At 37.4% G+C, this 23881-nt stretch overlaps 1 protein-coding gene across 5 annotated transcripts in view; it reads right to left on the reverse strand.

Annotated features, from left to right (window-relative positions):
* The window catches only part of MTUS1 (microtubule associated scaffold protein 1), a 120104-nt gene that overhangs the window by 66876 nt on the left and 29347 nt on the right, over positions 1-23881 (reverse strand). For 3 of the 5 annotated variants that reach the window (XR_009958401.1, XM_062575638.1, XM_062575640.1), the window contains exons 2-6: positions 19071-21293; positions 17097-17277; positions 6003-6185; positions 1526-1660; positions 131-235 (exon numbers count right to left, since the gene is read on the reverse strand). Coding sequence is in view for 4 of the 5 variants with exons in the window: in XM_062575638.1 (XP_062431622.1) it covers positions 131-235; positions 1526-1660; positions 6003-6185; positions 17097-17277; positions 19071-21125 (2659 nt within the window). In the remaining variant the exon portion in view is untranslated. The remainder of the gene's footprint in view (positions 1-130; positions 236-1525; positions 1661-6002; positions 6186-17096; positions 17278-19070; positions 21294-23881) is intronic. The other 2 variants (XM_062575639.1, XM_062575642.1) reach the window with 2 other exon arrangements.

The following is a 23881-nucleotide window of genomic DNA, read 5'->3' on the forward strand; positions in this document are numbered from 1 at the left end:
ATACCAAGAACTACAAGTGAAATGAAAAGACTGACCATCAACACTACTTCAAAGTCATGAAGCACAGCTACTCTTTCCCCAAACAGAGGGAAGGGACTGAAGAATGTTTTAAAAAAAAAATTGACTTTACCCAACAGCTGATTGCTTCTAGCCTCACTGACTTTCCTTGCCGAGTGCAATGGCCCAGATGATTTTGGTAGGCACTGGTTCAGTGAAGCAGATCTGGCCTTGGCTCCTAGAAATACAAAGGCTTACATCAGCTTTCTAAGTACAGTTATGTCAGCAATTAAAGACGTGTTTAACATTAGATACTTTACAGAAAACATAAGACGCACAGGTCTCCTTAAATAAAGGGTCTTCTAAAAAATTTGAAGCTACATTTAAACTTAAGTTTGCTTTACCATAACTTACACTGGAAGAAATAAAAGATAACTTAACAAAACATTTATAAGCAGAAGGAAGTGTTGGTAAAGACTTCACTTTAACAGCAAATACAGCATAGCTGTAGAAATGCTGTTTGAACGGGACCTCTGGACGCCAGCTACCCAGCCTCCCACTCAGTACAGGGCCACCATCAACACGCAATCCGTCGGTCACGCCTTTGTCTAGACAAGTCTTGAGAAACTCCAGTCTTGGAGGTTTCACAGCCCTACTAGGCAATCTGCTCCTGTGCTACGCAACTATCCTAATAATTCCCCACACCCCCACCATATCCAGTCTCCTGCTCCACAATTTGTGATCATTTCCCATTGCAACCTCCTCTAGTACTAACAGAAGTGAGAACCAGAGTTGTGCTTAATACGAAGCCAGAGAATATATTTAAACTAAATTTCTTTTAGCAACAGATAGCAAAGCGCAATAGTCTAACCTCCACAAAAAATTAAAGTAGACTCTACTTCCAGTTCAGACAATAAGAGGAACATCAAGGGGAAGTAGCATGGAGAGCTAAGTTATTTCTTGGATTCTTCCCTTTGGAAAACAGGGCAGTGACACTTGTCTAGGGAAGACTTCACCTAATAATATCCATTCAAAAACAAAAACAAACAAACAAAAAAAACCCCACAACTTTCCCTCAGGAAAGCAGTGAAGACAATGCAGACTCTGCATGAGGAAGAGGACAAACATACACTGAGAATAAATTCAAGGTACATCGACCCTGCTGATCACCATCAGCTACAGAATCAGACTGAGCTTTATGACAAAAAAAAATATTTTTTTAAATCAGTACAATATAAAATCCAACTAATGACAGCATTTAGCAGAAAACATCAGGCTGAGCTCAGTTACAGGCAAATTACTGCCACATTGTTCTTGGATCAGTCTATAACAGTGCAGAGAAACAGTGACTCAAACCACCACTAGAAATAGAAACTCAAACCACCACTGATGTGGTTTTACTTCCTCACAGTTTTCCTGGAATGCTATTTAATAACCACTGGTTCACAAAGCAACCAAGTGCAAAAGACAAGGTACACCATCCCAAGACTAACTTCAGTTCCACTCTAGCTACAAAGAGACCAAATACCTTTTGGAGTTGTTTTCAAGGAGTGTATTCTTGGTCTCGGTACTGCTTTTAAAGGGACAGATCCAGAAGTACCATTCTGACAAGCTGTTTTTGAAGACCATTCTCCATTCTTGATGATTATTGTGGCGTTTGTAGCTATAACACAGAAGGATAGTCAAAGAATTTGCTCTAGGCAGTATCTAGTTTGGGGAAAATGAAATCCTAAAACATGCATGTTTTACTTGTGGCTAAAGTTACAAGAAAAAAAAGTTGGAATAAATATTAACTCCTGTAATATCTTCCATACAAACAGACTGATGAACCATAACACATTAATCTGAATGTTGCAAACACCTCAGAACTAGACAAAGCTTTGACTTTGCACAAGATGGGGAATGTTTGTAAAAGTATGATATATATAACTAGAAATCTGAGCTTGCTGTTCAAAGCAAATGCAGAATATATTTCAGTTTGAATAAGCCAAGGAAAAGAGTATCATCAAGATATAAATTCATTCCAACCACAAAATTGACTGTTAAGTCACCAACATACCACAAAGAAAACAGTGCACTCCTATCCTCCTATCGGCACTTCAGTGACCTCCCCAATTAAGTTTGAGCTCAGAAGAGGACCACCTTACCTACACTCCCCTCTTACCAGAGAAGAGCTGACAGGACACAGCAAAAGAAATCCCCCCTCCCTAACCTCCTAGAAGAGGCCAATCAACCTAAATCAAAGAAACTGGACAACAAGCAATTGCTACCTCATGTCAAAACATAAGATTTCCAACTAACAAGGTAGCGGCAATGGAATACATTTCATTTCAGTTCAAAGGAACTTCAAGGATGTTTGGTTTATTATCACAATGAAAATTTACACTTGGAAAAAAAATTGAAGATTTAGAAAAACTAAGAAATTTAGGGAAAGTCAAGGCATTGGTTTAGTCTTCTAGGAGGTTGGGGAAACACACACACACACACTCTCTCTCTCTCTCTCTTTTCTGAAATAGGTATGGGTGAATACACTTTGGTTCAAATATCGAAAAGATACATACATTAACAAGTTATGAGTTAAGAAATTTAAATTGCATTTACCAGAGATTAGCAAGAACTAGCCACACTGAGTTTACACAGTAGCTTTTTGACTAGTATTTTATAGGAGAAAAAAAAGCCATTCATACATCAGACTTGCCTCAAATTAGTGTTTTAATAAGGCTGATTTAAATATAAGAGTAATGTTAACTACATATCAAATATTGTACACTGAAAGACTCAATGCACACAGACATTAAACTGTGACATTAAAATATTTAACTGTACAGGCATAAAGCTGTAAACTTAACTGCTTCATAATGATGCATATATCAATACCTTTTTTGCAACAGTAGGAGGGTCAGATTTGCTTTGCTTGACACTTTCTAAAGGTAAAAAAAGCTGATTATTTGCAAAAAGAATCTATATATGTGGAACAATTTGTAGAGTACATCAGTGATACAGTTATTCTGACCAATGCCAAATCAAACTAATTTGTTCTAGCAAAGCATCAGTCCTTACGCATTTTGTAATTTTTTCCCATGTATTACTAAACTAAGGATATTTGCTCAGAGACCACTGTGGGCATCCAACTGCTGCCTACAAACTGCTGCACTATTGTTTTATAAATCAGCAGTATGCCAAGGAAGTAACACTGACTAAGCACACTTCTGGCACTGTTCTGTTACACTAAAAGCTCTGGAGTCAGCTGGTCAGGCAATGCACAGAAAAGAAAGGCAGACTTGCAAAGTTTAGTCACTACATGATCCAAAGATGTTTTCTTCTACAATTCAGAGTAGCTATTGCAATTTTCTGTTGAAAGACTGACAGGTATAAAATGATCTCACTCCAGTCAGGATCTGAAGGGTTAAAAAAATCCCACTCCCAGTAAGAATTTTCACTGAAGTATTAAAACTATACAGAAATGCAGCTCAAGGTCAACTGCTGTGATCAGCTTCTGAAACACTGAAACACTATTCCCTCTGTAGGCAATTATTCTGATACAATTCCAGTTTGGATTCTTACTCTAAACCCCAGAGTTTAAGCATTTCAGGACGTTCAATCACAGTACTTTCAGCTTACTGCTCAAATTTTCCTCACTATTTCTCTACTGTTAAAAATTCATTTTTTTCAGTACTCCAAAATACTCTGCAAAATATGCTTTTATTACTAAACATCAGCACTTCTAATTTCATGATTTCTAAATGTTTCACAATAGTGAGAGCTTTCTTAGAGGAAAGGATCACACAACTCAAATGCTTATCAGGGAAAAAAAAAAAAAAAAAAAGCTATCACAGGAAATTACCAGTATTTAAGTACATCCCATAACAAAGGGCTGAGCTGGCACAGCAAGAGGAGCACTGTCTTTTATATACCAACAAAATGCAAACGCCTTAAACAAAACAAGCTAAACTTGGTCAATTTAGTGCTGTCCACAGGACTACAACTGTTTTGGTCATGAATTTCCATGACATTCACAGCATAAACTGCCCATTTTGATCTTTGCGTGTCCCACAAATTTAACAGAAGCATTTCAGCATTACTTGCAAATACAGATTTGCCTACTGTTTTCCTGACATCACTGGCTAGTAGACTAAATGAGACAATAGAAAACAAGAATAGCACTGTACATGAAAACATTAGACTAAAAAGGCAAGTTTACCAATTTTTTCCAGTTTGATTCAAAGTCATAAAAACTTCATTATACTAACATATGAATCATATGTAAAATCATGAATCATAAATTCATGATGCTCACAAAAAGTTATGATCAGATTGAAATCATTTTCATTAACAATTTATCCAAAGAAAATCGTCTCAGGGAAAGACAAGCCAAAACATTTGACATATTCAGCAGTTTCAACAAAACAAAATACATGTTTTAAAAACAAAAAACCAACCTACTTCTTTTCCCAGTAAAGGTGGCTAACAAAGGAATAATACAAAAGCTGTAAGATCCCACTATCAGCAATGCCAGTAAGGTAACATCATAGTGGCTTCCTGATTCTGTTGGTGGTACGAGTGTAGAATTGATGAAAATATCAGGAGAAAAATTCGTTTCTGTGCAGCTGCGGAGTCCTCCTGGTATAGTCATTTAAAAAGGATCAAAGCAAGCCCAAAGCCAGAGACACTGCAGCCATGTTCAACCTCTCATATTCCTCATGCTTGCTCTTAGTGAATCGGAGTGGAAAAAATGGTAAGCTTCAAGGCAGGGGACAAAACAGATTAAACCAGCTAGCAAATCACACTAAATAAGGAGTCATCAGTTTGGATGCTTAATCTGAACAGAGTACATTTCATTGTTATGAAGCGATGACCCTTTCCTTTGTTACATGAGGGAGGGAAGGGGGAAAAAAAAAAGAAAAAAAAAAGGAGGAGAGAGGACAAAGCTGCTTAGGAATTCCTGATACAGTACTAAAACTGAACAGCAAAAGTCAACATGGCTGGTAGCAGAATCAATCTGCTTACAGAGAAATATGTACTGCATATTTGATTACCTACACTCTTATTCCTTTAAAGAATATGGCAGGTTTTCATTTTTAATGAGGAAACTACATAAAGGAAAAAAAAGAAATGAGAGAATCATTATACATGTATGCATGCATATGCGCATGAATTACACATACATGTTAACACAGCTCTCTTTTTCAGTCCAAGACAGATTTTAAAGACATCTGGCATAAAGGAAGTGCCTTTATCCAGTCTCGAGGATAAAACAGACAATGTGACAGTAACAGAATATTTGAATGTAGTCATTTGAATATGTATAGCTAGGAAGATTGACATGTCTGACTAAGAGTCAGTTGTGTTGCTTCCTTCACACTTTTCCCCCTAGAACTCCCACAGCTGCTGCTATAGACCCTTGGTAGAGCTTCATATTAAAGCTAGTTGCATTATTTTTCTCCTCCAGTCTTAATCGAGATGGATTTGGTTCAGGTCATACAGCAGTGCTTACAGTTGCATTAGAGAGGATAAAAGCCTACCCATCCAAAGTTGCACTTTCCATAAGCAGTCTCAGATCTTTTCTTTTCTTTTTTTCTTTTTTAATCTCAACTATGCATTTTGTCTTAGAACTCTACAATCTAGGTCATTTAGTATAAGAGATCTGTAACATGCTGCTCCAAATACTATGACAAATAATCCATTCACACTTATTTCTCCCCCAAATGTTGTAAGGAAACTCTTCCTGGATTTGTGATGCTTCATGATGAAGAGCTGCACAAAAATTTTTATTTAACAAATTAAAACATAAGTCTCTGAGCTTCTCTGGATTATATATTTTAAGAAGGAAAGTTGCAAGTTAAGCAAAGAGAGCAAGATCTATATCTAATAATCTATAACTAATAAGAGAAGACAGATGAGAACTAACATGCCTTTGTCAGACAGTTACTCCTTTGAAGGGATTATGCAACAAGGAGTTGGCGCTGGGGTATCAGCTAAAACCCATAACACTGACCAATACTTACAATTACTGCTGAGAAGACTTCGCTCACTCTGAGTGCTACTGACTGATGAGATGCTATGGGTTCTCTCCAGCACTGACCTTTTGATGGGCACTTTGGATTTAGGTAGAGGTTTACCAGAGCCAGCCCAAGAGACTGCAGAATTTTTCATGGAGGCAGGCTTCTCTCTGGGAAAGGTTTCTACACCTGTCAGTTGGGGTGGAGGGTGAGGGGAGAAGGTGAAAGGCAGGGGGGAAAAAAAAGCAGCATGAAAAAGGACTTCAAAAAAAAAAAAAAAAAAAAAAAAAAAAAAAAAAAAAAAAAAAAAAAAAAAAGCTTAAGCAATTGCTTCTTCTACGTACATGCCTACAGCTGAGAGTTAAACATATGAAAACAAACATATAAAGGTTTAACCTACCTCATATTTGCAAGGAAAATACAAGCAATACTTTCAAGGTTTTCAGCTCCTACTATCTATTTTCCTTGATAAAAAAAAAACACTCTAAATCTAAACACAGCAAAACAGTCCCGAGGATTTAAAATCATCCAGTTTTGCCTGCACACTGACCTCAGGACCAAAGCAAGTTCTAGAAAGATTGGCCTTTGAAGTAGATATTTTCATGCAGTCTTTACTGCCTTCTACAGCTTCTGAGTTTTAGGGAGGGTTACCTGCACTGGCAATGCCCTAAAAATATCGCCTTTGGCTCAAAGCAAATGCAAGAAATTCTTTTGTTTGTGTCTTCCCTCTCTAACAGAGTTATTTTTCCATATTAAAAGATAATTTCATGCTTTCAAGGACAAAGGGGGCATGAGAAAAACAAAGTTGTGCTGCGCTCAGATAATACACCCACCTAGAACTGACGAGTTCCTGGGAACTAGTTAAACAGCACTCCCTGGATCTTCGTTCTTAATGGCCACACTGGTGCAGACACATTTTTTGCAATAATTGCTGTTTCAGTTGAGCTTGTTTGTATACAAGTGCCCCAAAACTAAATTAATCAACCTAGCTAGAGAAGACTACCTATACAGTAGACAAGAGCTGTGTCATCGTCAGACAGGAGTTTACTGATATGTTAATAAAAAGCAATTGTGCTTGCAGTAAGAAAATATCAGTTTAGTTATATCAGGCTTCCAGTTTATTCCTGAAAAAAATGTGCTCAGATTAATACTACAATGGCCCAAAGGAACTTAAGTATACACAGACTTTTCGTGCAGCCACTAAACTAACTCTTAATATCTAAAATGTAAGTCAGAGCTGGTGAGACATTTAGACAGTGCTCAAAAGTTATTATGCAAAAGAGGTTACCATTTTTGTACTTAGAGATACGAAAGATATATTGAGGTATTTTAAATGCATCTTAGCTACTGATGTTATTGCCATTTTGAGGTCTGATTGGCATAGTTTATTGTTCTTGAAAAAAATATATATAGGTATGCCTAAAGTGTTCTCAATTTTACTTGAAATAAACTTCTCTTTAAATGAGAATACCCTTCCCTTTCTTCTTGTCACTATAACCACATTTCAGTTATGCTTAAGATGTGCAAGAGACAGTTGAACTATCACACATTTAGTCAATTATTCTAGTTTGTTCCACATTAGCTTTGCTGCAGGATCTCCACTCTAGTATCAGTGGTTAAGAAACTATCCATTCACAGTAAGACCAAGAAAGCATGACATTAAAAAGGGGATTACATGAAGATTTAGACAAAGAAAACACTAATGCCCAGTGTCTGCTTTTCAACAGTAGGTGGTGCGACAGGATTAGATGCTTGTCTGAAGACTTCTGTATCAAGTACAGAAAAATAGGAACAGTATAATAAAAGACAACACATCCCTGCTATTCCTCTAAGCTTAGATCAGCTCAATTATAACACATCACAATATACACTAAACGTGCAATAGTATCCTATATAATACTGGTCACTGAATATGACACACAAGCTTCAGTAACTCGTTAAACAGTCCTTACGTTAGACCTGTTACAAAGGGTACTTTTACTGCTTGTTTGGCATTTTTATGCCAAACTGATTCCGTACTGCTATAAAATCTGAGACTAAAATTTTATTGTAAAAAATTAAGACAAAATTATCAGCTATATTTTGGAATTTCTTGTAAGTCATGACAATGAAAGTCAGAACAAATTTGACAGCTTTTTAAAACTTTCCATGTTGATTCATCTATTAAAAAAAAATCAACATACCAGAAAACTAATCCATACTAGTCAGGCTCCTCTTCTAAATAGTCTCTCAGCAAAATCAGGTACAAAAAAAACCCAACAAAACATCAACAAGGAAAAGAGCTACTGTACAAATACCGTAGTTTAAGTTTGTATGACTTAGCAAGTTGAAGTTTTGCATTTCAAAGGCAGCTAGTTGAACAAATATAATGTACCAGCTGCATTTTACTGTTTAACAATGAGGGTGGCATGCTTGATCCCTACTGTGCTGGGCTCTAAGTTCATCCACTTCAAAAGTGCAGGAAAGAAATCGTTTATTTGCAGTAATTTTGACTCAAGAGAAGTAGAGGCAAGCATGTGAAAATGCTCCAATTTATTTTTGTACTGAATGTTCCATAAACATATTTCCAGACACATTGGCATCTTCGCAAAAATCTGTATGGGGCACTGCTGTAAACCAGCAGCATACTCAAGACACATTTAGGGAACAAAAGTTCTAGCTTGTGCAGTTTCAGAAGCAAATCAAATAGGGGTCCTGTTTACGGGTGACCTGTCCTTTTTTCCTCAACTCTTCTACTGTGGAGTGCTTTATATTAACAGAAGGTTTATAGGAATCATTCATGCATTCAAATACATTTTTCAACAGCCCAGTTTGAGGAAGAAACTTTAAATTAAATTGCAACACAGGATCATTAAGCAGTTACTGAAGTAATAAGTTTGTTTGTTTTAATAAAGTGTTAAAAATAAAAAGAAAGGCACCATTTCCTAAGCAAGGAACATTACAGAAATAAATGCAAAGGTTCTGAAGACAGAGGCAGGAAGACATGATGTATGAACAAGCACAAAGGTAGGATATCTAGTGAATCATTTATTGCAAAAACAACAAGCAAGAGTCCCTCAAAATAACTGGCTTTCATCGGTATTTAATCTAGTCACTGAAGTAGAATACTAGAAATATCACATTCCTCTGCACTGGAGTAATGTGTTGGCAATTCTTCAGAAAAAGCTCTATGCAACAATTACGTTACAGCAAGCGCATTCAAGTATCTCCTGTATTGGAATGGATATAAGCAAAGAAGAAAGCTCATCTTTCAATAAGTTCTAAAGTCACATCCTAACTCAAGTCATTCTTGACTCCCACAGAGGTGATTGCTTAGAAAAAATGAAGGCTTCCTTTAAATGGTACCAGAGCCTACAGTAGGACATAAAGCAGGTAAAACATGCTTCAAATGAAGCCAAGATACAAGAATCTGAAGATTGACTAGTCTTTTGATGAATACACCTTTATTCTCCTGCTTTACAAGTCTGAATTTAGTTCTTCTGAGAAACACTGATGTCCTAAGCCTCCTCACAAGGGAGCTGTATCAGACAGATGCTGTCAATACTGCCTGGTGATACTTTCAAGAGAAATCAGCACAGTTTGGTTTAATAGTTACACTTACGTAACAGTGCCAGCTTCCCTATTTCCTCTTAAAGGGCAAAAGATGCATTTTCAGCAAAGAAACCTTTTAAGTCACTTAAAAATTCAAATCAAGAGAATAAATATATGCCTGTATTTTGTAAGGCACCAGTAGCAGCTAATTTGGGATGGCATTAACACTAGTTATATCTTAAAATTAAATATACATTTATCAACTTGGAGATTAAATGTCCACCCTTTCAAACCACATTCAGACATTTCACATCTAGGACTGAGCACAGAACAAATCTGAAACACTTCACGGAGCTATATTACACTTCGATGTCCAGAAGCTTTTTCCAAAATGAAGCATGGAGTGGACTAAGTGCATGAGGTGTGTTTTGAAGTATGGTTTGTTTAGGTTTTTGTTTGTTTGTTTGTTTGTTTTTTGGGGGGGGAGGTAGCAGGCATTTGTGTGAAACTAGCGAAAGTAGTTGCTTTGAGCTTTATCTACTCAGTATGGTAATTTTTTGATTCTTGTCTTATAGTTTTCTGATTTTTTCTGCAAGTATTAAAAAAAATCTCGAGGCTCTTATTTTAGAGGTTTTAAACTTTGCAATTTCTAAAAATAGCTTGAAGCATGAGAAAAAGCCTACTCAGCCTATAGGAGAAGGTCTTTGTAAAGTAAGGGGCATTAAGCCTTCAAGAGAACACATTGCTTTTTGGTACCTACAGAAAGAAGGAAGTAAATCATGGAAAGACATACTAGACTTGTCTATTGTTTCCAGCTGACTAACGTTAACATAGTTGTTTATAGTTGCTATTCTGAGAGCTGTAAAGAAGTGCAATACTAAGAAAATTCCAAAGGCTGCAAGCTTCCAAGATTATCTGATTTACAATTCAGTAGCATTTATTATGCTATATATTATACACATACTGGTGTTTCTTCAAGGAGTAAAGAGTGGTTATAGGACACTATCACAAATTTACCAAATATCTAATAGTAATAACAAAGTCCTAGATTCTCCAAGTCTCCATTGGAAAATCTCAAATTACTATCAAAGTTACAGAAGAAAAGGTAGTGTTGTGTTGCTAGTAACACCTTGTCTACTAAACACAAACAGACGAAGATAGGGAATGTTAAGCTATTGCTAGGTCTTCAAATATTTATACTAGAGAGATTTGTTTAGGGATCAACAACAAATCATGTATAGTTTAAGGGAAGACCCAATTCCCTATCTGATGCAGACTTCCACAATACTGTTTCATTCATCTTCAAACCACCAGAAAAGTGTTTCTCTTTGGCATAGATATCAAGAAACCAGCAGAAAGTTTGTGCCCCAAAAAAAACATAACTGAGGTGCTAGCAGTCATATGGGTAGGTATACACAGGTTCCTCCTCTTGCAGTTCAATATTCTCAGAGTAAAACTAGAAAACTGCTCAGTGCTACAAAGCATTTTTATTATTTTAGAAAAGAAATCCTGTTCATTATTTCAACCACTGCCACTTTCAGGAGAGCAGTTTGAACACTGCCAATTAAGGGTAGAGAGGGAGCCTAACGTTCATGTACATTTACTGTGAATTTTCACACACACACATCCTTCTTATTTTGCCATTCCATTTCCTCCTCTTCATTTTAATTTCCCACTGCTCAGAGCATCCTCAAACCCCTGGAGCTCCTAAACAACTGAGAAAGAAACACTCAAGTTTGAGGCTGCTATTGAATGCTACCTAGCCTAATCCTGACATTTGGCAGATTTCCTCACAGTTAAATCCCTCCATGATCAGCACGACTCCTCTCTTCCCTGTTTTCTCTCAGGCTGAACTCCTTCCCATTTAATCTTTCTTTCTAGCACCTAGAAATGGTTTCCTACAAGCTCAGAGCTCTTCTCTATTCCCCAAGTTTGAATTCATGCCTGCCCTCTCAACGTAAGTATTATTTGCCATTATGTTACCTACTGTATTTACTCAGTTTTGGGTTTTGCTTTGTAGGCTAAACTAGAATAACCCCCTGAAAGATCTCATACATGCAGTTGCCCTGCAATCTGTTACGCAGATCGTCTCTAACTGCAGTTAGTCTTACACCAGCCTCCAAGGGCAGTGGTACTGTGGTGGCAAGGCTTGCCTGCTGCAGTTCTGCCAGGGGGTTGTCATAAGCTGTTTGTAAACAGGCTTCAAAGAAAATAGTAGCTTTACCACAGCTGTTGTAAAGCTCTGTTTATTTATTAGCAATAGGCACAGGAAGACGTGAAAGGAGTGCAATACGAAAGAACAGACACAAAAAAACCACTGGCTGCATCCAGTTATGTTTTTCATTACTGTCTAGCCCTCCACACCAAACACCTCTTTGTATTACACACTAAGGATTTTGTGGCAGCTTGTAGCTTTTATATCCACTATACTTATAAAATATTTCAAGTTTTCTGTTGCAGAAATTATGTATTCTATGCCTTGCAGGAAGGAGAAACCTCACTGCAGCAAAATACAAATAAAGTTTTGTTCAGGAAGACAGAAATCTGTGTGTTTTCTCCTTCTCTCCTCACATCCCGAGAAGACTCAAAATTAATCAGTGAAGGTGGAAAGTTATTTGAAGACATACCAGTATGCCCTTGCAAGTAAACAGATACCAAGAAATTCCCCTCTAGTGAACTGGTGCACACTTCACTCTAAAGGAGAATATTCTTACAGATATGCACGCATTTCTGACAGCATTGATATGCGGACTGTTAGTACCAGTCATTGCACATGTGATCACAACATTTTTCTTGCTTCAGGTACAACACATTAAAGCAGGATGTCACAAGTCACCTGTAAAGAACTTGGAAACACGCATGTGGAAAAACTGCACTCAATTCCTTGAATAAGGCCACTCATTGCACGAGAAACAAAGCTAGAAAGATGGAATACTCTTGGAAGTCAAAAGTCATGGGATGCGTGCGTTCGACAAAATACTGAAGATAACACACAATTTTGAATAAAGATCATTAAGGCCATCCTCAAACTTTGACATTGTACCCTCCTCCCCCCCTCCCAAAAAAAAAAAAATCAAAATATCATACATCTAGGGCTACCAAATCAGAGGTTCATCAACTTACATTTATGGCGTTCATTGCAATAGATCACAAATTACCTCACAGCCAAAGAACATTACACATATTTCTCATGATCCATTTCACTTAAGACTAACAAGAAATTTATTCTAAACAGGACATTTTATGCTCAACCTTATATAAGGTTTGCAGAAATATTCATAGTTATTTGTCCTGTGGTAAGTCAGCTCTGTGCTAATGAAGTATAAGAAAAAAGTAGGAGATATGGCAAGCTTTCCCCCTAGAGTACGTAGCCAAAGCTAAAAGCAAGCCGATTTTGCTGAATTCAGATTACATAATCCTGCAGCTCCTTTCTAGGTTCAGAATGCAAGTTGACCATTCTGCACACAAACGACCAAGTACCTGAGACAGAGGTCTGTACACAACAATACACGTCGCTTCAGACAGTGCCCAAGGACGGTCAGGAAGCAAGTGCTGGCTGGAGCGGAAACACTAGCTGCAAAGTCTAACCCACGCAATCAGAGATTTCCAGAGAAAGGAAGACATGCAAGATTCCTGAGCCCTCACAACTAACACTGCTTCCTGATTAACTAGGCAAAAGGCTCTTCAGATGCATTAAATTGCTAGGTTTCTCTCAAATCAGGTAACTTCTTCCCTGGCTGCAACTCCAAGAAAAGCTAACAAACACAAAGAAAAGGAACAGGCAGAGAGGCCGCCTGATGAGCAGTGATTTTGATAGTAAAAATCACAGAGCAGGTCAACGTCCTTTAAGTACCTCCTTAAGGCAAACCAAGGCTCTCCCCACAGCCACCTCGCAGCAATGGCCTTCCAGCAGGGAAGGCATTGACCCTCACCTCCCCTAAGTAGCAGGTTCTGGCTGGATAGCATTAAGGTCAGACTAAGGCCTTCAGGTGTAGCAATGTTTAAATCATACTACAGACATACCATGCTTGATGGAAACCCTTGTATTGGTTGCCCCCTTCCCACATCTCCCCTGGTTGTTTGCAGGGGGGACCGGAAAGCATAAGAGGGGCTGAAACTAGATTTTTAATCATATTTGCAGACTCTCCAGTGCATTTCAGATTTGATCAAGAGATGCACACCAATTGTGGATACCTTTACAAGGTAAGTCTCCAGAGCAGCATTTTGAGAAAGTTCTGGCAGTTTCATGCCAGCGAACCCAGAGGTTATGCTTGCTTTTTAACATATTTTGTTTCCTCTTGGCAGTATGTCAATCCAACTTTACTTAAAGTCGACTGGTAGATAGCAGGAATGATACAAGCTGAACAGGGATTTGCAGTAACAAGGTTTGGCTTAACTACTAGGGTCAGTGTTGGAATGGAAACTCAAGATTGTGAGAATGCTTATTATAACTAAACTGTTCTGGTTCTGCTTTACTAGTTTTGTTAAAGGTTATACCAAGAAGTCCTGAATTACAGAGTTTACCTATCCATTTCCAGTTGTATGAAAATAATGGAAATCCATTTCATTTTGATTTTTCATCTGAAAAGCCTTTGTGTAATAAATTGCAACAACACTCAGTGATGAACACTGTCTTCATTTCTCATGGCCTGTCCTAGTTTTAACTCTTTGGAAGCTTTTCTGAATTACCCACTTAACTATAAGATCAAGCCAGAAATTCAGTGGAAAGACTTTAGCAATTTTGAACAAATGAATCAGTATTTCAAGACATCACTAACACCTTTTAAGGTATTTCTAATGCAATATAATTGTTATAATGTATGGGGAAAACTATTTCAATTATTTTCCCCCCTGCTTCAGTTAGTTGCAGAATGCTGAAGTCCTCCTGTATAGTCAACTTTTCGTAAGTTCAAAAAGAATGAAATTTGGTGTTTTGAACTCCTCTCTCCACAAGCTTTCAGAGCATATAACTAGAGTAATGGAAAATATTAGCAAGAGGGGAAGAGGGAGCACCACTGGATTAGACTGACGCAAAAACTAAGTAAAGCACAAGGCAGTAACTTTGCTAATGGGATCTCAGTGACTTAAGAGACAGAACAGTGGGTAGAATCTCAGAAAGAACTGCTAAAAGAACTACACTTTAGAAACAGAAGGAAAGGATATTTTTTTTTATTAAAGTTTAAACAGCTTGCTTCAAATTTTCCAGAATTTAACAGCTATCAGAAGTAATATTTTTGACACTTTCAGATCCCCAAATAGCTTAGTTGCACAACCCTCATATCTAACATAGCACCAATAACATGAAGTTTTCTATGATAAAGAAAAAAATATAAACAATGGTATAATTTTAAGGTGAAGTATAGGTAAAGTATAAGCGTGTCAGAGCCCTTCAGTCCAATTGCATGGGTGGCAATATGTAATTTTCAGAAGTGGATGACAATAATAGAACTTGGAGCAAGAAACTGGAGTGACATTCCAAAGAACCACCACCCTTCCGAGTCAAAGACATGACTACCAAAACTATCATCTCAACTATTAGCAGGCTATTACTTTTCCACAGTGGTCAAGTACACCCAATTAGATGGTTTTGCACATTTGCCGGGGGGGGGGGGGGGGGGGGGGGGAACAATAGTTGCCCTCATTTCTGGACTCTTTAAAGATCTGAGCCAAGACTCCAAAAATCATATACGCCTTCAAGTTATAACCAGGTGACTCAAACACCTCATTTTGTACACCTTGAATTCTAGTAGATATTTTTACTAACAGAAGGCATAATTGTCATCTAGTACTATACAAGTCTTTTTATGTACTCTGTTACAGAAAAATCAGCTTCAGAGAATTATGTTTGGCATTCAAGAATATGTACACGATTGCAGGTCATTCCTGCCTAGATGAAAGGAAGAAAATAGTTACAGAAGGGAGAAACTATTTTGAGGTATCTAGCTAGGTTTGGAAGTCATCTTTGCCACAGAAATAGATCTTCTCCATTTAACAAACCACTTTGGTATGAGAAATTCAGTTGGGTTCGTCTCTTAGAGAAACGGTTTCTAATTCAGCAAAAGCTTCAGGTTCCAACCAAGATAAAGTAGTACTGGTAAACAGTGCTCAGTAATCATTTTAAATAAAAACACACCACCAGTAGTTAAATATTTTTCTTTCTAGCTTAAAATGTTCTGCATATAAACTCACAAAAACCAGAATGCTTGAAATAGTGTTTACAGGGGACAAAATCAAATCTCTGCAGACTCCTCTTTGGAAGAAGATCAGCAGCCAGGATGTTGGAACCTGGATGTTAAAAGTTTTTATTGTGAATGACTTCCTCCCTCCATAAAAAATCAGCTATACTTTCAGAAGCAGAACTTAATCATCCTGTAGCCAGTCATGCTTACATATTTTCCCAATGATAGTGTTACAAAACTGCTCTGGATTAATAGTGTGTGGAAGGGGGAAACCACTAAAAAAACCACAAAAACAACCACCTGTCTCAGTTCTTTTAAGATCATAATTAAAGACAGGAAAGCTCCAAATTGCTATTTTAAGGGAAGTGACAAGTCTTCCAAGAGATTGGTGGTTTACAAGTATCTTGTTCAACAAACAAGTCTTCACAGCAAGGTTCGAAGTCAGAATACCATAGGGACTTGCTCCATAAGGGAATGCACACACAGATTTTTAATCTCATTTCATGGCCTGTATATAATTAATGTGAGTATTTTGGACTGTTTTATAATCCTAGATTGGGTGGGTGAAAAAAAAAAATGAAGAACAGGTTTTGTTGGATAGAGCTGGGTGTGAACACTTTTCAAATTGCAGTGTACTGTAGTATAGTCACTTATAGCCAAGCTATCTTTGCCATTAGCTATATTACCACAGGGAAAAAAAAAAAAAAAAAAAAAAAAAAAGACACACACACACACACCATACCACACACACAAAATTCACAGGAGGATTTCTGAATATCTACAGTATAATTACAAAACTTAGTTTGTAAAATTTGAACAGCAGCCTACTGACTAGTTGTGAGATTTTTCTCCTCAGGATTAATCAGCCAGAGCTGAATTAGACATAGGCTCAAACTGGAGGGTCTAATTCAATTAAGTTCTTCCTTTTCTAAAAAGCTATTGAAACTAAGTTGAACAATCACATTATGTCCTGAAATGAAGGCTCATTCTCCTTAGAATAGTACAGAAACACTTGTCATATATGCTCCATGTCCAAAGTCTGTTTTCTCCTCTTTTCACTTTCACATTCTTCAAGTAGTTTTAGTAATGCTTCCACAAAGTTCTGTTATACAAACAAACTACACATAATATTTCCATATCATCTCTTCTAATAGCATCACATTCTCCTAAACACATTCCTTACCAGATGAGATTTGATGACGAATGGGTAGAACTTTTCTTCACCCCCTCTCCCCATATTAGCAATTTGCAATTTAGATAGAATCACATTTAGCACTAGAAATACAGCTCTGTATTCTCCTAAATGTTCTCTTAGAAAGTACATTAAATGAGGTACCTTAATTTTAAGAATTAGATTAGATGGTAGTATACCAGGGACAAATTCTCTTACCAGAGCTTGATGATAGAAGAGTTCCTTTGTTAGGAGGTGCTCTAGCTGAGCAGATGTTTTCATTTCCTCTCTTCATAGATGACACCATTTTAGCCTTGGGAGTTAATGCACTTCGAAGTGTGATTGGGCCTCTCTTTGGTGTATTCTTCCCTTGTGGTGGCCCAGCTTTTGTAGAAGATATCTATTAAAATAAATAAATAAATAACCCCCCAACTTTCTGGCACGTGTAATGAAATATTGATTGTGCAGATAAAGGACATGTTTAGCCGTTTGTCCCATGGTCCGAAGGAAGCAGTCAGCAATATTATCTGTAGTTGAAAACTTCATAAATACTCTCTTAAATGGCATTAAGCAACTTAAAAACATTAAACTAGTCACTGATAATGACAAACATGCTAAAGAGGTTACATACGTTATTTCAGGTCAAGATTCCAACCCTGTCCCCCCCCAAGGCTTTAATTAAATCATTTAATTATATGAATGCACCTAATCAAGATGAGTTCTTTACCAAGCAACGATACAAGTTAGTACACTGAATAGTTATCTTGCTCTATCTGAAGTATCACAGCCACTGTGGTAAGTTTCCTGCTCCAGACCTTAAATTATGACATGGAAATGGGAAAACCTATTCACATTCAGGTGCACAGACAAAATACAAATTCAGAAACGGGTCTAGGGCAGGTTTGTTTGTTTCTTCAAATAAAAATCACTGGTTTACATGTAGCCTTGTAGCAGTCCTTGTTTTCATGTCCACTTATGTCTTTGGGTTATGCCTAGTATTATTTATCAATTTGTTCTGTATTGTTTCAAAAACGGAGAGCTGCTTCTGCCTCACCTAAAATAGCTTCCTCTATCTACTAAGCTCCAGAGTTTTTCTGATAAATCTAGACAAAGCCTGATAAATATTTTGGCAACACCATGCTGCCTCCATTTCACCAACTTCAAATCAGATTGTTGAACTCAGAAGTGAACAACAGAAGGGACTTTGCACAGCTTCAAGACTCCCACTCTGTGTCCCTGTGATACCTTCTGTAATTTCTTCCACCCCACCCCAAAGCTATTCCATTCTTTCCCACCATTCCTTCCCTTTTAAGCCTCTTCCAGAGCATGTGAAAGCAACACATTTCTCCTGGCAGGTAGCTGACCAGCCCAAAAATATTTCCCAACCAATCAGTGGATGCGTACCTTCCGGTCAGGAAGTTTACACGTTCCAGTTGGCTAACAGCCCAAAAAAAAGTATATGCCTTCTGCATGAAACATATTTCCAGGCTGGTCTAACTATTCTAACAAGTCCTTTGTTTACTTCAAAGTAGTAAACAAAAATGCCAAATTATTCAACACACACATTTAAGCTAAAATACAAAAGCCCTTGACAAGCTTGCTGGCCTCAGGATTTTGTGTTACAAAATTGTTAATATATATGCAACATTTCCATAAGAAAGTTTGAAATGTATAACTTAGTTTTTTCAAACTTTGTTTTAGAACTAATTACTGAAAACAGCAATTTATCTTTAAGTTCTATTTAAAGTTACAGTATTGCTGAAGTTACCTTGATAAAAGTGTGTATTAATACGCATTACATTTATAAAAAATCTAAAGTTACACTATACAATTTTGCTAGTTTAACCAAATTAAGATTTGCATACTTTATTGGAAAGCTTATTGACAGCCCTGTCTTAACAAGGTTTGACAGAAAACATTTTATACCATGAAATAAACTGAAGACACTAAGTAGCACTTGAAGTGCTTATTGTTTAGTTAAAAATTCAACCAGTGAGTACAATTTTACTATTCCTCTCCCTTTACTGAGGGGAGACTTTACCTCAGAAATCTACAATTTCATTTCAACTGCACTGGTAATCTACAATTGCACTAACAGACACAAACTCCACCCCACAATTTCCATTCAGCACTGTGCAATGGAGAATTCCCCTTTTCACACATACAAACATAATTATGTTAAAAACCACTTACCAAAGGAACAGATTGTAAGTCAAATGTTTCATTTGCTGCATCTTTTAATACCGCTTCCAGAATTCCCATGTTGTCATGCTGCTCTTTTTCAACTCCAGTCTGACGGGTATTTTGAGCACAGGGCTGCATTAAAGAGTTTGAACTTTCCATTTTATCATTCAGCACTCTTTTTGAGTTCTCTACACATGCTATAAGTGCAGCAGAAACCAAAGAGCATGCTGAATTGGAAGAGCTTGCTTTGCCAATGTCTTCCGGATTCTCCTTTAGCGCAGGTGTCTTTGAAGCTTTGTGGGAAGTGGTTCGGGAATGAGTTGTGGCACGTAGAACTTGGCTAGTGAAGAGATGTTTGCTAAGATGTAGCTTGTGGGGCTTATTCACAGGCAATTCCACTTCAGTATCTTTACTTAGATCTATTTTCTTTTTCAGCACTTTTATGGAAGGAGACAATTGCCTCGGGGAAGCAACTGGAGAAGATGAGGAGACAGTAGATAGTTGGGGGGATTGTGGAGATCCTTTTAATGAGGCACTCTCTCTTGATGGTAGTACAGGCCTGGACATAACCTTTGGCTTAACATTTTTGAAATTAGGTTTGGGAAAACTAACAATCTCAGATTTCCTTGCTTTGGTTAATGTTGACACAATAGGAGACCTGCCTACCGTTTTCCCTGCTACTTGACCTGAACTAGCTTTAAGCAAAGGCCTTCTATCATGATCTTCTACAAACACTTCTTTGGGGATTAGTTTAGAAGCCTTGTCTCCAATTTCTGCCATAGCTGAAATAGAAAAAGTTGTATTTTTCGATCGTTCTTTAGGGGTTGAAGTACAAAGAACAGAACTGCTTTCATCAGCCATAGGACTGAAGACCACAAAAGTTGTTTCACATTTCAGTTCAGGTTTAACAGTCCTCTCTGGTTTTGGTATACTGCAGAGTAGCATCTCAGACATGGAAGACCTGTTGTTGGCATCTCCAAAAGCAGCATGTCCAGGGATACTTTGTTCTTTGGTTAAAGGTTCACTTGTTTTCATTGATACTTGTTTTCCATCAATAGTATCTACTGGGAGAAGGTGCGCCTTGCTTACAGGTCTACCCCTCTGTGTTTCAGCAGGGCAAAGTTCCATTTTATCATGCTCAGGGGTATGCTGTAATGATTTCTTTTGCTCATTTTCACATACACTGACGTGTGGTGATAAGTAGTCTCTCCTGTGAGGATCTATACATTCAGTGGGTAGTATTATGGACTGCATTTCCACTTTCTGTGGCTCCTTTTCAATATCATCAGGGGTTTTTAGATAGTGTTTGACATCTGCAGAGGCAGGACAAAGCATCTCAAGCTCTGAATGGCCTTGTGAAGCCACTATCACAGAAGAGAAATTAGGTGTTTTTTCAGAGCTAATTATATCAAATCTCTCTCTTATATATACTTCATCAGAAGATATTAGTGTTTCCCTCAGATGCACGTCTTCATTTTCATCAGTTCCCACTGTTCCACCCATTATATCAGCAGCATCTAATGCACTCAGGTGGCAGTGTACCTTGTCTTTCATCATGGATTGCGGGTTCTGTTCTGAAGCAGGAAGAGGCAATACACAGTTAGAGTCGGTTTGACTATAAGGCACCAATTGTTCAGGATTCAAATTTTGCATTTTTGCCATAGCAAGGTTATCTTTCAGAAAGTTTGTTGTTTCATTCGTGTCACAGCTCAAAGCATACACACAAGTCTGCTCAGTCACAGATGACTTGCATGTGGTATCTGTATCTCTCAATAAAACTCCTGAGTAGTTACACTCACCAGGAGTTTTCTGTAGATCAAGTGTTTCAATACATTCCTGCTTTAAAGGAATACTTTTGAAGTCACTTTTATCTTCAACATTGGTGTCATAGTCATGCTCAGTCACTCTGCTTTGGTCAGTTGAACTAGTATGCATCTTGGCGGCACAGTTCTTTGAGCAAGGTATAGCTTTGTTGCACATGCAGTTGTTTCCATTTTCATCCCTTATAAGTAATGAAGACTTGAAGCCATTCTTTGCTTTTTCATCTGACTTTTCAATATTCATTTTGGACGCCAAATTTTAAACTACTTTCATTTTATATTTATTTAAAATCCAAGAGAATGCAGATTCTTCTGAGCTTTGCAGAATAAACAGCTTTTCCCTGGAACATATACTATCCTGCAAGATACTCAAGAAATAGTAGTTTTCATGCTTGCCAAGAATTCAAGTGTTCTAAAATTAAAAAGAAATGAAAAACCAGGATCACATTTTTGTATATTAATCAATGGCTGTTGCAGGTAATGATTATTTGCAATGAGAAAAGAAGTAATTTTTGATTTTTTCCTTTAATACAAGGAAAATTAAATGCTCAAAGTACGGAAACAAATATGACAACTACAGCAAGGGAGAAAAAAAAAGAAATGCTTATCAAAAAATACTTTCGAAAACTTAAAGTCAGCACAGTAAATAGCATGGGAAGGTAAGTTACTAAGAGCAGGAGTGAATCCTTCAAAAAGTTGACTTTTTGCTTCAATCCTATTTTCCTCATCTGGGAATCAGACTTGAGTAGCTGTACTCAAGGCAAGTGCTTTCTCAGACCCAAACATTGTCCAGACAGGATGCAGGGCCTATAAACAGTTTGGATATAAAAGCAATGCTCAGAAGATAAGACCCTTTTAGAAGGACCGAAAGAATTTGTGTGTTCACTATGGACCAAATAAGAGATGCCTGTAGTCCAACTTTTTCTTTATGGGGGACTAGATACACCTATCTCAGATTTAAGCAACAAGCCAAGATCACACATTCCTCTCCCCCCCACCAAACAAATTCCAAAGAAAACCAAGGACAAAATGGCCAGTCTAGAAAGCCCCTGCTTAAACCCCACTGGTTCCCTAAGGCTGGGCCAGATCCTTTGCCTACCCACTATTCTTCAGTGCTTAGTAAGCAGGAACAGTATTAGTAGCCTTATTTTAATCTGCCATTAGAAAAACAGAAAGCAGATTCCTGAGTTCTTTCAAAAGATCTTCCCTAGAGGCAGGACAAGGGCCTGCCCTGAATAATTTTCCATTGATTCAGATCAACCACAGAATCAACAGAATCATAGTAAAAAGTATTTGAAAACTTTGCTTTCAGTGTTGTTTTGACACAGTAAAGCTAGTTTCTACTTGTTTGGAGACTAAACCATAATACAATTTGCTCATCAAGTCATATAACATCAGGTAAAAAGGATCCCATTTTGATTTAGCAGTAGCTCAGATCTGAAAAGTATTCTTATTTCTTTCAAGAGCTTTCTCACTACAGAAGAAATAAGAACCACCAATATGCCAAGCAGTAAGAGTTAGATCCCAATAACGGTAGCAGATTACAGTATGATTGCTGATCATGCCAAAACTTGACATATTACATAGACACCTGAGTAAACCTCAACTGAGCTGATGCTTAAGAAGCTCTGAGAAAAAAAAAAAAAAAAAAGTTTGCTTTGTGACCCCATATTGGGAAAATAAAGAGGAAAAAAAAAAACCCTACACAAGCAAGGATTGAAAATGTACATACAAATGCATACATGTAGCTTTTGAAGACTGCTCAGTCAAGACTTTTACACAATCAGAAAAAACAAAAGAACCCACACTGATCCATCTATTTTTACATAACATTTCACTTTCGTAATAGTTTCATGATCACCTAGTCCAGTTTTGAATACTGTTTCAGTCTCATTTAGAGTCTAAAGATGACTTGTAGAAGACCAGTGAAACAGATATTTAAGGCTTAACTATCCTGTATAGAAGTCTATAGCAGATTACTCTGCTATATTAGTCCTTAAAGTACTGACATTCTTACTCTGCCACCATTTAATATTTTTCATCAGGGTTATGAAACCACTTCCTGGTGATGTTAGACTCCTTAGATTTAAAACCTGCAATACTAGGTGGAATGAAAGATTAACCTCAACCCGTACCTCCTCTATAGGCCTCTCTGATGGTAGATACACAGAAAAAAAAAAAAAAAAAAAAAAAAAAAAAAACAGTTACTTTTGCCAGGAATATTCCCTCTTTTCCGACAATAAATGGTTTAGGGAATTACCTAAACCAAGCACTAACCTTATATCGAGTCTGTCTTACATCAATAGGCATTACACATGCCAGGCCTCCACAATACCCTCTGGCACAGTGCAAAAGCAGTCAGCTGTCTCACACTTCCAGGAAAGCTCAACTTGCCAGACTTCTGTTGTATATTTCAAATGCTTCAACACTGCAAAAAAATGCCTTAGTTACCAGAATTCTAAGCTTTCCCTTCCTCAATAACTTAGATATGATAAGAGCTTAGGAGAACAGAAGCATCACTTTGGAAAAAGGGAGAAAGGAATTTGGCAGGCAGATTCTCCTAAAAGGTGAAGTGTCTGGTTGCCACCAACCTCAGATCCAACAGAAGCATACTGAAATGTGCACAGAAGACAGGGCACGGCTGTAAGTTTTTGTAACTTCTACTCATCTACAAAGGGAGAGGGAACAGTTTAATAGTGACTAGTTTAGCACTAGGTAAATAGAAATCAAAATATATAAATCACTATGAATAATTCAAGTTACAATTTCACAAATTACTACAAGAGTGCAAGTCTGTTCCTATTAGTGTCAGAATGCAGACAGAAATAATTTACTTTTCCCGGTACTCCATCTGGAACTCAGTTCTTTCACCCACACAGTGTTTACTGAAACCCATCAGCGCTGTTTGTATATTCTGTATGAAGTGGAAGAAAAAAAGTCTTAAAGGAGAGGGTGTGCCCAGACATGTCGGAAGGCAATCTAAAAATGCTCTCATCACCT

Source organism: Rhea pennata, chromosome 4 (genome assembly GCF_028389875.1).
Source record: "Rhea pennata isolate bPtePen1 chromosome 4, bPtePen1.pri, whole genome shotgun sequence".
In the NCBI taxonomy this organism is placed as follows: domain Eukaryota; kingdom Metazoa; phylum Chordata; class Aves; order Rheiformes; family Rheidae; genus Rhea; species Rhea pennata.